This window comes from Rhagoletis pomonella, unplaced genomic scaffold (genome assembly GCF_013731165.1).
Source record: "Rhagoletis pomonella isolate Grant_MI unplaced genomic scaffold, Rhpom_1.0 Rhpom_scaffold_02694, whole genome shotgun sequence".
Lineage (NCBI taxonomy): Eukaryota > Metazoa > Arthropoda > Insecta > Diptera > Tephritidae > Rhagoletis > Rhagoletis pomonella.
In genome coordinates this window covers 1-14,327 of record NW_023461247.1, presented here as the reverse complement: position 1 = coordinate 14,327, position 14,327 = coordinate 1, and the positions used below count along the sequence as shown (strand labels likewise).

At 36.0% G+C, this 14,327-nt stretch overlaps 1 protein-coding gene across 1 annotated transcript; it reads left to right on the top strand.

Moving 5' to 3' along the window:
• Nucleotides 1–2,448: 2,448 nt before the first annotated feature.
• LOC118753641 (LIM/homeobox protein Awh-like) lies at nucleotides 2,449–14,232 on the top strand. The gene is made up of 5 exons (XM_036488515.1): nucleotides 2,449–2,474; nucleotides 3,697–3,914; nucleotides 10,149–10,382; nucleotides 11,964–12,089; nucleotides 14,145–14,232. The coding sequence occupies exons 1-5, from the start codon at nucleotides 2,449–2,451 to the stop codon at nucleotides 14,204–14,206; spliced, it is 666 nt and encodes a 221-aa protein (XP_036344408.1). The 3' UTR covers nucleotides 14,207–14,232.
• The last annotated feature ends 95 nt before the right edge of the window (nucleotides 14,233–14,327 follow it).

Below are 14,327 nucleotides of genomic sequence, written 5' to 3'. Positions count from 1 at the left end.
GATTTTTTTTAAATCAAAATTTTTGTGTACAACATTTTTTTTCGCTCAAAATGCAAATATGCAGTTAAATTCAAATGGGAAGTTTTTATCAAAAATATGTTCGAATGGCATCATTAATTCCGAAAAAGTATTCGAATTAGAGATGGGCGGGACCGACGGTACTGATTTAAAAATCGCCGGGATAGGCGGTATCGGGAAGGTATTTAGAAATTTTGCGGGCGGGACGAGACCAAAATCATTTCCCGACACTCTCGATTAAACCCGCAAATTAATTTGAAAGACATGTGAAGTTTTTTTAGTGATAGATATCGGTGCTCACGTGATCCGCAGTATAATTCAGAAAAACATCGAGATGGGCGGTTTCGGGACTTAAATATTGAATTTCGAAGTGGGCGGCATCGGGATTGAATATTTAGTCGCGTGCCTATCTCTAATTCGAATGTCAGCTGGCAATTTAAGGAGTGGGGATTTTCCAAAAAATATGCCCCACGGGATTTTATTATACCATTGGAACGATTCTTAATCAACGGGAAATAAAAGAGTCATCTGGTACATCTTAAGATCCGAGGGGCCATAAAAAGCTTTTCTGCACAGACCCTCTTGATTCAAATGTCGCTAGAGAAGTAAAAGGCCACAAAAACGGATTTTTTGCGAAAATCTTGTTAACGCTCATTAAAAAAAAAGTAGTTAGCTTAGGAAATTGCATACAAAAAATATTAAGTCACTTTTTATTTAGGGTTTTTATTTTTTTTTTAGTTTTTTGATTTCTAAAGATTCTGCGGTACAAAACGCTGCAGTTATATATATACTTTCAGAGAAATACACAAATTTGCTGAAGCGAAATTTTGACAAAAATGTCGCTTACACCTTTTTGTCGGTAAGGGCTCGATATATTGTTCATCCAAAAACCACGTAGGATATAATTTTAAAATAATTTAGGAGTTTTCCTTAAACTGGAAAACACCTTGACAACTTCGAAAAACTCAAAACTTTTATTGAGGTGTCAGGATTTGTATGAAATGAAACAAAAAAATTCGTTTGCTCGATAAAAAAAGACCGGTTTATTCGATATTCGAAAAATCAAAATTTCAAAAATCGCCTATAGATATCCGATATCAACAAAAAAAAAACATTAACCGAGCCAATTGCCCTAGTAGTTACATAAATATGTATGTATAAATAATTTGCCTAGTTTTTAAATACGGCTAACATATTTTCGTAACTGACTTGAAAAATTTACGCGTACGATCACGCTTACACCAAATTGTTTGTATGCGTTTGTATTTATGCCCCAGTAAAACAAAAAAAAAATAAAACACAAAACACAAATATGCTCAGGTGTCGAAAAAATATTTTCCCACACTTCCTAGCGTAAAATTGAAGCAAAACATTCGAAATGAAAATGTTTTCTAAGCTTTTCTTGTATATAAAGCTGCTTGGAGCATTTGATTCAACACTTTAAGCTTAAAGATAAATAAAACGCGAAGAAAGACATAAAATAGATAATGAAAAAGTGCAGAGAAAACATAATATGGGGCAAAATTTGGTATCTATGTGTACTTAAATACTTGGGTGCGAATAAAAAAAAAAAAATACGAAATATATAAACAATGTTAGAAATGTGTATAAAATAGATTTTGGCTTCGATTTAACACTTCACTTGATTTGCCTGCATTTTATTCTCTTATTTGTAATTTAAGCGTGTTTACTTAACTATATTTTTCATGTTTTTTTTCACACACTATCTATCCTACTGTCACTTTGAATTTTCAATTCCATTGAGTGGCATGAGTTTGTACAATCGCGTCGCGCGTAAGGTGTCCCCAAAGTCTGCTGCTGGTGTCTCCGCTGTTGCTGACTTTACAGCAGCAATGTCCCCAATGGACCAGTTGGTTACAATTTGTACATACACTTGCGGTCAGCTGATTAAGTCAAGTGACATTTTGACTAGGTTTGGCTATTTTTCTTTTGTTTATTTAGTGTTTATATTTTTTTATAAAAGTTTTAGCACTTTATCTAACCAGCGCCATATAAATCCACATTTCAAACTTCGTACAAAAATTATGAAAATTCAACAAACCTTAACATTTGCACCAAAAAAATTTTTTTCACTTTTTGTTTTGAATTATTTTATTTTGGAATGCAGTTTTTTAGCTCATTATATTTTTTAAATAATTTTTTTTTTTGCTGGTGGTGCTAGGCATTTTCTTCCATACAAACGAAACTGTCAAGCATACTTTATATGGAAGAAAATTCACAACACCGTCAGCGAAAAAAAATATTAAAAATTAACGCGATTTTCTAACGGTTTGAAATTTGCACTTTATACCATACCCAAATTTATGCATACCCAAAATTTTTCTAAAAATTTTAAATAAAAAGTTTAAAATTTTCGTGTGCAAATATTAAAGTTTGTTGAATTTTCATAACTTTGGTTCGAAGTTTGAAATGTGGATTTATGTGGGGCAGGTTAGGTAAGTGCTAGAATTTTATTAAAAACAAAAACAAAAAATAAACAAAATAAAAATAGCCATACCTAGTCAAAATGTCGCTTGACTTAATCAGCTGACCACAAGGGTACATACATACATACATACGTAGGTATGTACGAACGCATATGGATAGCATCCGAAATGTCTACAGGGCCAAATCAACTCTTAAAGCATTCACGTACTTGTTGTTGTTGTTGTTGTTACGAGCACCGAAAGAGAAGTTATGAAAATGACTGATGCTGTTGTAAAAATATTTATTTTTCAAGTTAAGAATTTTAAGTTGGCTGTGTTGTTGTCGCAATGACTTACTGCTGATATCCGCCGATGTTACGTTGTTGTGGAAACACAAACGTGCCAGCCACACTAAATAAGCGTTCAACTCTAAGAATAACACACAGCGATATAAATATTGTTATTTTTCGTTTTACGTTTTCATTTTATGTATGTATGTGTATCTCTAAGATACACATCAGATTCGATGGTTGGTGCACATGTCGCCAATGCGAATGACTACGCCGCTTACCTTTAGGTAGAAATATGTATGTACATACATATATCTAGCGGCGGAGTATACCATCCGATCGATTGAGATCGCCACATTATAAAATGCAAACTCATTTCGAAAAGTGTCAAGTGTGACGAGGCGTACAAAGGGCAAAAACAAACATACTGTTGAAGGCAGAAATCAATAAAGTATGTAGTTAGATGTGTACTATGGAGCGTAGGGGGATTTTTATGCTATGAGTGTAAAGTCCACAGTGAAAACATATCTATCTATGCACACCTAACACCGCTCCTTCACCCACTTCCGGCGACAAGTGCGCGCGCACTTTGCACGTCCACCGCGCCGCGTCGCCCTGATTTGAATGCTGTGACATGATTTGACGCTTTATCAAATTCACTAACACGCCACCACCACACATGCAAAAACATACAAACGTAAATACCCACAGGCGCACATACTCTTCTATATATATCCACTTAGACATTATATACATACATACATACATATATAAAGTGTAACTGCTTATGATTCTTAACCAAACACACTTATGCGCGTACATTGCAGATAATCCTGATGATAGCGCCTTAGTGTAGGCTGCACTTAATCTACTTTTTGATTTTTTTTCTTAACCATAAATTTTTCCCCCTCTTACAAATTTTATATAATTTTTTTTTTTGTATTTCTTCTCCTCCTCTTTAGACACTTCGGCGCGAAATGTTCAAAATGCTGTCGTGGCATATCCGCCTCGGATTGGGTACGACGCGCCCGCGATCTCGTCTTCCATTTGGCGTGTTTCGCGTGCGATCAATGCGGACGACAACTCTCCACCGGCGAACAATTTGCTCTGATCGATGATCGGGTGCTGTGTAAGGCGCATTACCTGGAAACGGTCGAGGGTGGCACCACATCAAGTGACGGTAAGTGGTTTTCGTTTTTTGGGGTTAGTTGCTAGGAGGTCAAGGAAGATACTTGTAATGTAGTTTAACTCTAGGAAGACTGAAAAATCGACATAACTTGAGAGGAGGACAGGCGTCATTTGACAAACAAAAAAAAACTTATAATTTGAATCTAAAATAGTTTATTCATTTAAACATATTTAATTTTCATTTTCGTATTCTGGTTTTAGCAAAAAACAAGCCCGCTTATCAAAATCTGCGCATTAACACTAGATAGCCTGTATCATCGGCAGCCTTGAAGTTATAATTTTTAATTAAAAATGTTGATTACTTCTAAAAACAACATAAAATTTAAATTTTAATTTTATTTTCTTATTTAATTAACAAACAAAATTTAGTATACAGTGGCGGTCACAAATGGATGTTTCGTTTTTAACATTTACAATGTTTTTCAAGCAAAATTTTTATTTTTTATTTTTATTTTTTTAAACATGGTTCATGCTTTACCAAAAACTGTATAAATCACACTTTCAAACTTTATACAGAATGTTTAGAAATTTTTTGGATATGCAGTTAAAAAGCTTATAAAATTCTAGTAAAAGATGTGCAAGTTTTGAGCGGCTAAAAAAATCGCATTGGTTTTTAATAACTTTTTTTTTTGTTGACTGCGTTTTGCACTTTTTTCCATATAAATCTGAATTTCTTATGGAGAACATGCGCAAGACCGTTTGCAAAAAATAAAAATAAAAAAGGCAACGTCAGTTTTCCTAAATTTCGCTATTTATATGAAAAAAAAACTAAAAAAAATCTAAAAATTCTGTTTAAAAAGCTCGAAATTTAGATAAAAACTTGTGGAATTTTTCTAAATTCTGTATAAAGTTTGAAAGTGTAATTTATATCGTTTTTGTTAAAGCATGCATATTGTAAATATTAAAAACGAAACACCATTCATCCATTTTTGACCGCCACTGTACATAAATGTTTGCCATTAGAGTCAAATGACCCCTAACCGTCTTTTTAGCTAGTTGCAGTATTTATTTAAATTTGAAAAGAGTCAACAAAATAAGATAAGATTGCTTTTAAATTAAATATTATGAACTTTTAATAAAAATATGGGTCAAAGGATCCCTGTCCGTCCTTCTAGAGGTAAGGAATTCAACTTATCTAGTTTTCTATGAAGGGTTGGTCTCTCAGATTCAAGAAATTCTCTTAGATTAAGCGGCGGTACCTCATATGTCGGCTTGTTGACATCACGCGTGGGAGTCGAGCGGCGAATAAGCTGGCCTTCTGTTGTGATTGCACCTTTCGAAATTGAGCTTTCCTTGCATTCCTTATGTGTGCTTATCATGGCTGCATCAGTATAGAGGTCCAAGTCATATGTATGTCCTAAGCATTGGAAGCATGCCCAATGCTGAAAACAACCATGATTCTAGTCCGGGCAAAATCTATCAAAAATTCCTTTCTGTCCTATCCCGGGGCTCGGCAAAACGGAAGGCAGCTCTCTTTGGTATGTTTACAGCGCTCATAGAAGAAATCTTTGGACTCCTCGATCCTTATCTTCTGTCGGAGCGTTGCGCAAATCAGCGAGATCTTATAGCATCAGCTTTGATGCGGATTGTAGCGAGACGCTCGTCTGCTGTGGGAATGACAGTATTCGGCGTCGAAGTCTCTATTTCAGTACAATTCGAACACCAAATTTACACAGAAACGGCGTGAGTATCCTCTTAGCCGCTACGTAGATTTCTCTGAAATACATATACCTTACGGAGGTCGCTAACTAGTACTTCTTCGTCGATCTATAATGAACAGGCAACTTGCCAATGCAGACTACAGCAAGTCATATAACGATTAGTGAACGGACTTAGTTTAAGAAAAGACAAGGGTTCGCACAGAGCAGAGCACATCGGCACAATCATATGTACATTAGGCTGCATCACGCCCCATACAAAAAAAATTGGTACTGTGTTTCCATTAGAATTATAAAATCTACTATATTTTAAGGCTTCCACCAAAATATTTCGGAAAAATATTACGATTTACGCGAGCTGGACTGATTTGAAAATACCTCCGAAATTGGAGTTATTTTTAAGAATAGATAAAAATAGTTTCTTAAAGATTTTTTTGAAAAAAAAATCCCATCAATTGAAAAAATAGTTTAAGCTTAAAAAATCTGAATAAAAATATTTAAAAAAATGTAAAAAAAATTTCAACGCAATCATAATAATGAGATTTTTGATGCTGTTTTTAAACTTTTTTCAAAGATTGGTATAAGAAAAACTTGAATAACGGGACCAAAACTATTTCGATTTAGACTTGTGAGATATTATTGGAAAGGTATTTTTTCGCATTTTTTATTTCTTTGCTAATAAACTCATTAAAGAGAAAGATAGGATGAACGAGTGTCATTCCAAGTTGAATTCAGATGTGTTGGTATTTGAAAACAAAAGTTGGGACGTTAATGAGTTGATTTTTATAAAAGAGTTCTTTAAGAAACTATTTTTATTAATAAAAAAAACTTAATTTTTGGAGGAATTTTCAAATCGGTCCAGTTCACGTTAATCTTAATTTATTTTTCCGAAATGTTTTGGTGGACGTCTTCAAATATACATATGGTGATTTCGTTTCTACTAAAAAATGTAGCCTGTGCCTTCTCTCTTTTCGTGTTTGATTCTAAATTAGAGGCAAACGAAGGGAAAATTTTGTGTTCGTTTGTTAAAATGTCACACTCTTTTTTTAGGCAAAAAGGGTACATTCTTTGTCCTTTGAAGCTTTGTAAGGGGAGATGGTTGCCCTGAAAATCAGATGGTTGCTTAAAACGACAATATAATGAAATGCGCGAGCTAGACAAGGCCAAAAAAGCAAAAACATGCCATTCTACAGGGTTGAGTGTAACACCAAACAGATTTTGCACCGGTGTAGTGCAACATTTTTTGAAAGAAACAAACCGCAACTTTTTTTGGTGATGCAGTCTAATGTACATATGTATATACTTATCTTTTTGCAAAAGCGGCTATACATACACTCATACGCACAAGAATTTAACACTTAAAAATCAAACGAAAACGAAACAATTCAAAAATCGCAAACGGTAGCCGTGACGATTTGGATGTGAATGCGTTGAATAGCAACTGCCACCGGATGGGTAAAAACTGGCAGCAGACTGAAAACATGTACGAGCTGGTAATTGGGTTTAGGTTGGTGGGTGGCAGTGGCTTTTGTTGCGGCATAAAAACATTGGAACATTTCAGCCATGTTGTACATACAAACAGAACAGCAACATCAGAGGCTAACATCAATATTTAGGATGCAGAGAGCTTGACTGTAGCGTACATATGTACATACATATGTAGGAGAGTAATGTCCTTACATGGCCAACATGTGTAGAAAGATGTGGATGTAGCTAGATTGTAGAAGTACATCGTTATAGAAAAGCATTTGTACCGTACGTAATATTTATACATATATGTATTAACGCTCGTGTGTACTATGTAAGTTGTTGGTCTCATTTCTTCGGTTGGCTGTAAAAGCAGTGTCAAAACAACGCATGACATGACAAATGTGACGTCACAAACAAGCGTACATATGTACCTACAAAGAGTTTTTAGTACTCAAATGCATTTTTATGTGTACATACATACATACATATGTACATGTGTATAAGTTCTGTATGTTCTATGAAACAGCAGCCCATCAACTAGCCATGGCTTTTGCACTTAAATACTGTAAAAGCAACATGGGCTCGGTAGTGCTTAAGTATTCTGGCCAAAAAGGCAACGTACACACATACATATGTTTATATTTATGTACTATGCATGTGTGCGTCCTCTCCACCTTAACGCACTTTTGCGTTTGCGCGCTATTCACTTTTAAGCCCTAAATCGCATGCAAGTGCATGGCTTTTAGACAAGCACAAACAAAAGCAACATTCATCAGAAGAACAAAAAAAAAATACTTTTGCTGGAGCCAGCCACTGACTTACATCTGTGCAAAGTGCTGGACAGTTTATGTCATCTTTGTAGGCATTCGGTCATGTTTTGTACACTTTCCGGCCATACAAAACTTTTACATGCATTTATGTATGTACATATGTATGTGCAATCCTACTTAATAGCGCAGCTTATCGTCCTGTGCCACAAGCGTTTAGCATATTTGTGTACAGTTGCTTGTAATAGGCCCACATTGAGGTTTACAAAAGTCTGAAAGTGTTGGCTTTATGTCACTTGTTTCGGTGTCATTTTGATTGTAAGTTTGATGGCTATGTGATCATTTTGGGCTTAAACGCTTAATGCTACTTTCGGGTGATTATTTTCTCTGAGGACTCTAAAATGCATATCTAGTGCTTAGTGCTTAGAATGAGTTGAAATTATTATTCAAACAATTGTTTCGTAAAAAAAAAATTGACTACTTTGTTTTGAGAAATTCTCGGTCAATAGAGCCATAACTGACCGCGCTGTGTGGCATCTTCAAATCCAGGCCAGAAGGGTATTGGCGTCATAGCGCTAAGCATTGACGGTTACGGTCACTTGCGGCTGCTCACTACCCCAGGTTTGGCAATTTTGCTTAGCCTCCTTTCAGACACGTCAAGACCTGCCTTCAAGTCTGCTTGTTCGCAGCCGAAGGAGAGGGTAAGAGTGCAGATAACTCCGTACCGTAAAGTCATTTCAAGTTTTATTTTCTCTTTTGATCTATTCGGTCTGGTTTGCCTGCGGTTCATCCAAAATAGATTTTCATGGAGATCATGTGAGGTCTTTTCTTACATAAAAATTTGTAAGAAATGAAAACATGCCAGAAACAGGTACTATTTCGACTGATTGGAGTTTCAATGTAGCGACCTTGCTTTACTTCGTGGTCCGTCTTTGGTAACCTGAGTAGAAACTGAACACAGACTAATGGCAATGACAAAATGCTTGGCAATTTCCCCAATAGACACAAATACTTAGCTTCATACTGGTGTCATGTTTGTCTGCCTTCTGGGGTTCAACCGCCGTCTGTATACCACTGCAGAGTGCTAGCTCGGATATATCCATCTCTATTCTAGGTTGCTTTTCCATGGCTATATCATCTCTGTAGACGAGGACTAGTGGAAGCTGAAATCCTCGCTTTTCCATTATCCAAGACGAAGTTTAATATAGGAAGACCTGTGTGGTCTGCTATTTGGCGAGATGTAGCGGCTCTAGATCGAGAATTATCTCCAGTGCTTTCGTCAGTTTTTTGAAGTTTTCTGAGAGAATATCCATCTCAGGATCTTTGGACTACATCTCCAGAACTTACCAGCTGCTTGCTTCTATTCGTAGCCGTGGACGTGGCCGCGTGAATATATGTAAGTCCTCCACAAAAGTTTATTGTCCAGAAGCAGACCAAGACACTTTACTTCGCTGGCGACATTGGACCTCACACAGAAGTTATGTTCCCCAAACAAGGAACGAGGACGATGGTTATCTTAGAGGAGTATTAAGGCCCACTAATAACATAGTAAATATAAAAAAAAAATGCAAGGGAGGGTTAGATTTTTTTTCAATTATAGGAACTAGTGACTGCCATCTGAGTAGTGGCCTTTTTGCTATCAACTTTAAAATGACTTTTAATTGCAAGCGTATTTAGGGCTCCTTAACCCGCCATCTGACAAGTGCCCGAAATAAACCACAGCATCGTAATTTTCTTAGTGCCTGTTCTAACATCAGTACAGTTGAAAGCGGTTTCTAAGTGGCTTTAATAAAAAAAAAACGTGACATATTTTTATTGCTAATCATTACCTTAATTTTTAAAAATATTAAAGAAATTTTAGTGAAAGTCGTGGTACTTGAGAGTAAAAGGCTTTATTTCAATAGGGTTTGTGACACCCCACCTTTCGCAACTTGTTACGAAAATTCAACTGCCGGATGGCTCCACCAGCTGGATAAGTATTTAGCCTAATAAAGCAGACTTTCACAAAACTTCGCGACTGCTAAAAACTTAAATGAAATCCAAACGCAGCTAGACAGAAAATAAGTTAGAAATAAGTTTAAGTCACCTTTATTAAATACTTGCAATCAAATCATAACATTACATACTAACAATACTATTTTATTGCTTATCTCTTTCTTTTACCGTTAATCCGCACTCGGTCACTACACTTTTCGGCATTGGCGCTGACGCTGTTGATAACTCTATCGATTACCTTGATTATAAAACGTACTGGCGCTACGTTCTACTACACCTACACAATATCATCTCTCCCCCGCCCCCCCACCGATGCACCCAACCACAACAAATCAGATGGCTGTGATGGTGATGGTTATCACAAAAGTAAAACGAAACGTGTGCGTACCACCTTCACCGAGGAACAGTTACAGGTGCTGCAAGCCAACTTTCAGATCGACAGCAATCCGGATGGGCAGGATTTGGAGCGCATCGCATCGGTGACCGGTCTTAGTAAGCGTGTAACGCAAGTTTGGTTTCAAAATTCGAGAGCGCGACAAAAAAAACATATTCATGCTGGTAAGAATAAAAGTAAGTAGTTGTTGTAGTTGTAGTTGTAGTCATAGTTGCTGCATAAATAAATATTTAGTATGGGTGTTGTTTGCTTAGATGAGAATTGTGCGCATGCGCCTATGCAAAGCACTTAGCCCCATAGCTTAGCTAACAGCCGGTTTTATGATTATAAGTGCATTGAATACGAGCCGGTGTACATTTGTATGTACATACCTACATACATATTTGAGCACTTATTGCGCATATTTTTTGGTAGTTATTACATTTCAAGTAGTAGCTCGCTCCGAAATTTTTTTCACTTTTTCTGCCTAATATGCAAATACTAATCTGCATACCTATACATGCATGCGCCTAAATGTAATAGAAGATAGACTCTACTGAATGCAGCCAAGAACCCTGTAGGAAATTAGAGGCAGCAGCCAATTTCCGTTGGGAGTTTTGGTACAGCCTGTAATAAGAGCAGACCTACCACCCCAATTCGCACTTCCGAACTGAATCGTTGCTATGGAAACTTTCTAGTATACAGAAAAAAAAAACAAAGAGAATTCCATATACTGCTTATTGATTTTATGTGAAAATTCTTATAGATTTTATTAATACGTATGTCTTTTTGAGGAAAAACGATATAGATATCTATTTTATTAGTTAGTTTTTTCTCTGTGTATACACCTGAATTTCTTCCCTAGCTGCCAATTAATAACTGTATTTCACTTATTGTGAATTTCTCTACTGGGTAGCTATTTAGTGTCACCATGTGCCTACATTCACCATACTTTCCGCGAGAATTAGAAACCCAAATTAACTTTTAGGTTGCCGCTCGTAATGGTATGGCGCCAGGTTTATTGTCCATTGGCGATTGGCTATATTGGAATATGTGAAAATCTTCGCTTTCTCATGCTGCGTCTTAGGCGGTTTTGTATGTATAATCCACTGAATATTTTACAAAATTAAGTGGAACGGTTGGATGACAGCGGCCTACTTGGCACCGCAAATGATACAACCTTGTTAAGGCGCCACGGGAAGCTATTAAAAAATAGTAGTAGCAAGAATTGTAGAAATTTAAAACTATTGACTCCTTTTTCTACAAAAAAAAAATTGAATATTGGGAGAAGATTCGCTTAAAGATCTATAATTTTGAAAGAGTACTTTTATGCGATCTAAAAGTTCATATACCAGCCAGCAAAAAATCCGAAAACCGATCCGAAAAAGGACAAAAAGTGGATATAGTGCGGATTTTTGTCCGTTTACGGATTCCATTTCCGGATACTTTGACGATCCGTTTTCCCGCTAAAATGTGCGGGACTTATATACAGACAACAGTGTGCAAGTGCAAAGTGTCTAAAAATTTTTGTTTTAGAATTTGTTTGCCAAAGTTTTTGCTGTTCCTGAAATTCCCCACAAACATTCCCCAATACCCCACGTAAACTGAAATTCCACGCAAATCGTGGAATTCCCCACGAGTTAGCTTCCCTGCTGTCTTTCAAAGCATGTTGAACGTATTACCTTTTAGGCTTACGCTAAGTCTAAAATACCCTTGTACTACATTAGATAAAATTCACAAACATGCTATTAACTATCTTAATTTTTATTCATTTACAGTGCGTGAACCCGAAGGAAGCTCATTTGCCCGCCACATTAACCTGCAGTTAACGTATTCATTTCAGAATAACGCCCAAAATCCTATGCACATGAACGGCAATTCGAAGGGATTATATCCGTCACATGGTGAGTTACTGAAAAGCAAATTTAATAAAATGACTAAAAGTGTGTATAATCGCATATTATTAAATTATATTATATTATTAAAACCAAGAAATTAATTACTTGAGGCTTAGTGGCCTACTAAGTTAGGCCAGGTTAGAAGGCCGTGTTTGGAAAGATCCATACTTTCACTCAAAGACATAGCTGTCCCTTGTGAGTGCTTCCCCAAACTCCATAGAAAGAAGAAGAAAATAATAACGAAGGCATTAAACCAGTGAACCACTTGCTGTCCCAAATTAAATTAAGCAGGCCCGTTATATATGCCAGTCTCTTGACTCGTTGGTATTCGCCATCGCTGGAACATCGCACAGTATATATCCTGTGATGACGCTGGTAAAGGTTCAAGCTACAGATTTCTTAAGTTTCAGAAGATCTTCCGTCTTTTCCAACAAAATCACAGTCATAATGGCGTTGAGACCTGACAATAATCTCGTACAGTCCATACCCAAGTCATTTATGTATCTGGCTTTAGTGTATTCAAATGTTTTTCTTATAAGTGTTATTAAACGCACGCCGGTCATTTATAGTTCTCTGCCTTGTTTATTGGCATCTCAGAGCCATACCTAGCCACCTCATCAACAATGTTTGGAAAAATAGTATATAGTCTCGTTGAGAGCGCCCACTGTTGCCAATGGGTCACGATATTTGCGTACCCCGTTCCATTTAGTAAAAAGACTGGCTGTCTTCACTATAGCATGAATCTCAGCATGCGAGACGTTGCAGTCGTTGGCAGATTAAAAGGTGCTAAAAGTTCCTTTCTCTATCTTTGAACCAGCGGTGTAGATGGGTATGCTATAGTCTGCCGCTGTTAGGCCTGAATATTATCCTAGTCAGAGAACGTATAAATGTTTGTGTTTTGGAGTACCATATTAGCATAACATCTGGCTTCTAAGCCCCCTTTTTGATTTCACTCAGTAATTTTGGGTGTCCGAAGTTGGTTGGTTTCCGTAGTTTGGTTATGAAACTTATACACCGGGCGCCCATAATGGTCAATAACATGAACAGGGGATTTTGCTTTATTCTTCGAAACTTAAATTAGCAACAGGTTTTCAGTGGCTATTTTCAAGCTACATTTTAACCGAGTTTAAAAAAAAGGAGTAGGTTATCAATTCGTCGGAATATTTTTTTTATGGATGTGTTACCGCATAACTTTGGACCGCGTAAACCGATGGGGAAAGGTGGTACCTTGGAGTCGGTCTCAGAAATTCTAACAAAGTCTAAGAAATTAATGGTACTCTTCAATATTTTACTCAAGAATTGAAGTCGGTTTTGTTTTTTTATAAAAATTACTTCTCAGCTTTAGATATTTTCTTTTTGGGACTATTTCCGTAATTTTCGTTCAAATAAATCGTATATATTGCCAAGTTTTGCTACTTATTTTTATTATTTAATTTTAATTATTTTTTTATAAAAACATAGTTCTCTCTATTACAAAACCATATAAATCCAAATTTGTAACTTTGTACAAAAATTAAAAAAAAATAAAAATTTTCAAAATTTCACATTTTCTATTCAGAAGTTTAGAACATTTTTGGGTATGCAGTTTTAAAGCCTAGGTACTCAATTCTAATTAAATAAAGTACAAGTTTTAGGCTACAAAATACCGTTAATTTTTGGCATTTTTTTTTAGATGGTGTCTATCTTTTTTCCATACGTAAAATGTTCGAAAATTTGTTTAATTTAGAGGAAAATGCATAACACCGCCAACAAAAAAATTTCAGAAAACTTTTCAAGAACGTCTCATTTCAGAATTTGGTGGAAGAATGCCCTGTTTAAGAATTTGATTGAAAAACGTTCTATCCCAACTGAAAATATATTGAAAATATGTTGAAAATGTGAATTGGCAGCTGAGATAGGACGTTTTGAACCAAATTCTGAAATAGTGCATTTTTAAAAAATTTTCCGAGATAGAACGTTTTTGAACTGGCTGCCGAGATAGGTTGATCTTTCACTCAGCCGTCTATATGTTCTTCAAATAATTTCTAATTCAACACATTTTCGATTCTTATTTCATTTTAGAATCCTCCATGGATGAACTCTCACAGGACTCCAGTGTGCATTGTATGCAAAGTGAAGTGTGACTGGAACATTTGAACCACCATTAAAGCGGACTCCAGTCTACGTATTTCGGTGGTATCGGAAACACGCATCTAATACACACGTAAAAGCGCGTGATTTGTTTATAAAAAAAATACAAATTAA

Excerpts from the sequence above, each read along its gene's own strand:
- LOC118753641 (XM_036488515.1), top strand. The coding sequence starts at position 2,449 with ATGTGGATTTATGTGGGGCAGGTTAG. Across the intron at positions 3,915-10,148 it reads TGGCACCACATCAAGTGACG|ATGGCTGTGATGGTGATGGT; the intron begins GTAAGTGGTTTT and ends ACAACAAATCAG. Across the intron at positions 12,090-14,144 it reads GGGATTATATCCGTCACATG|AATCCTCCATGGATGAACTC; the intron begins GTGAGTTACTGA and ends ATTTCATTTTAG.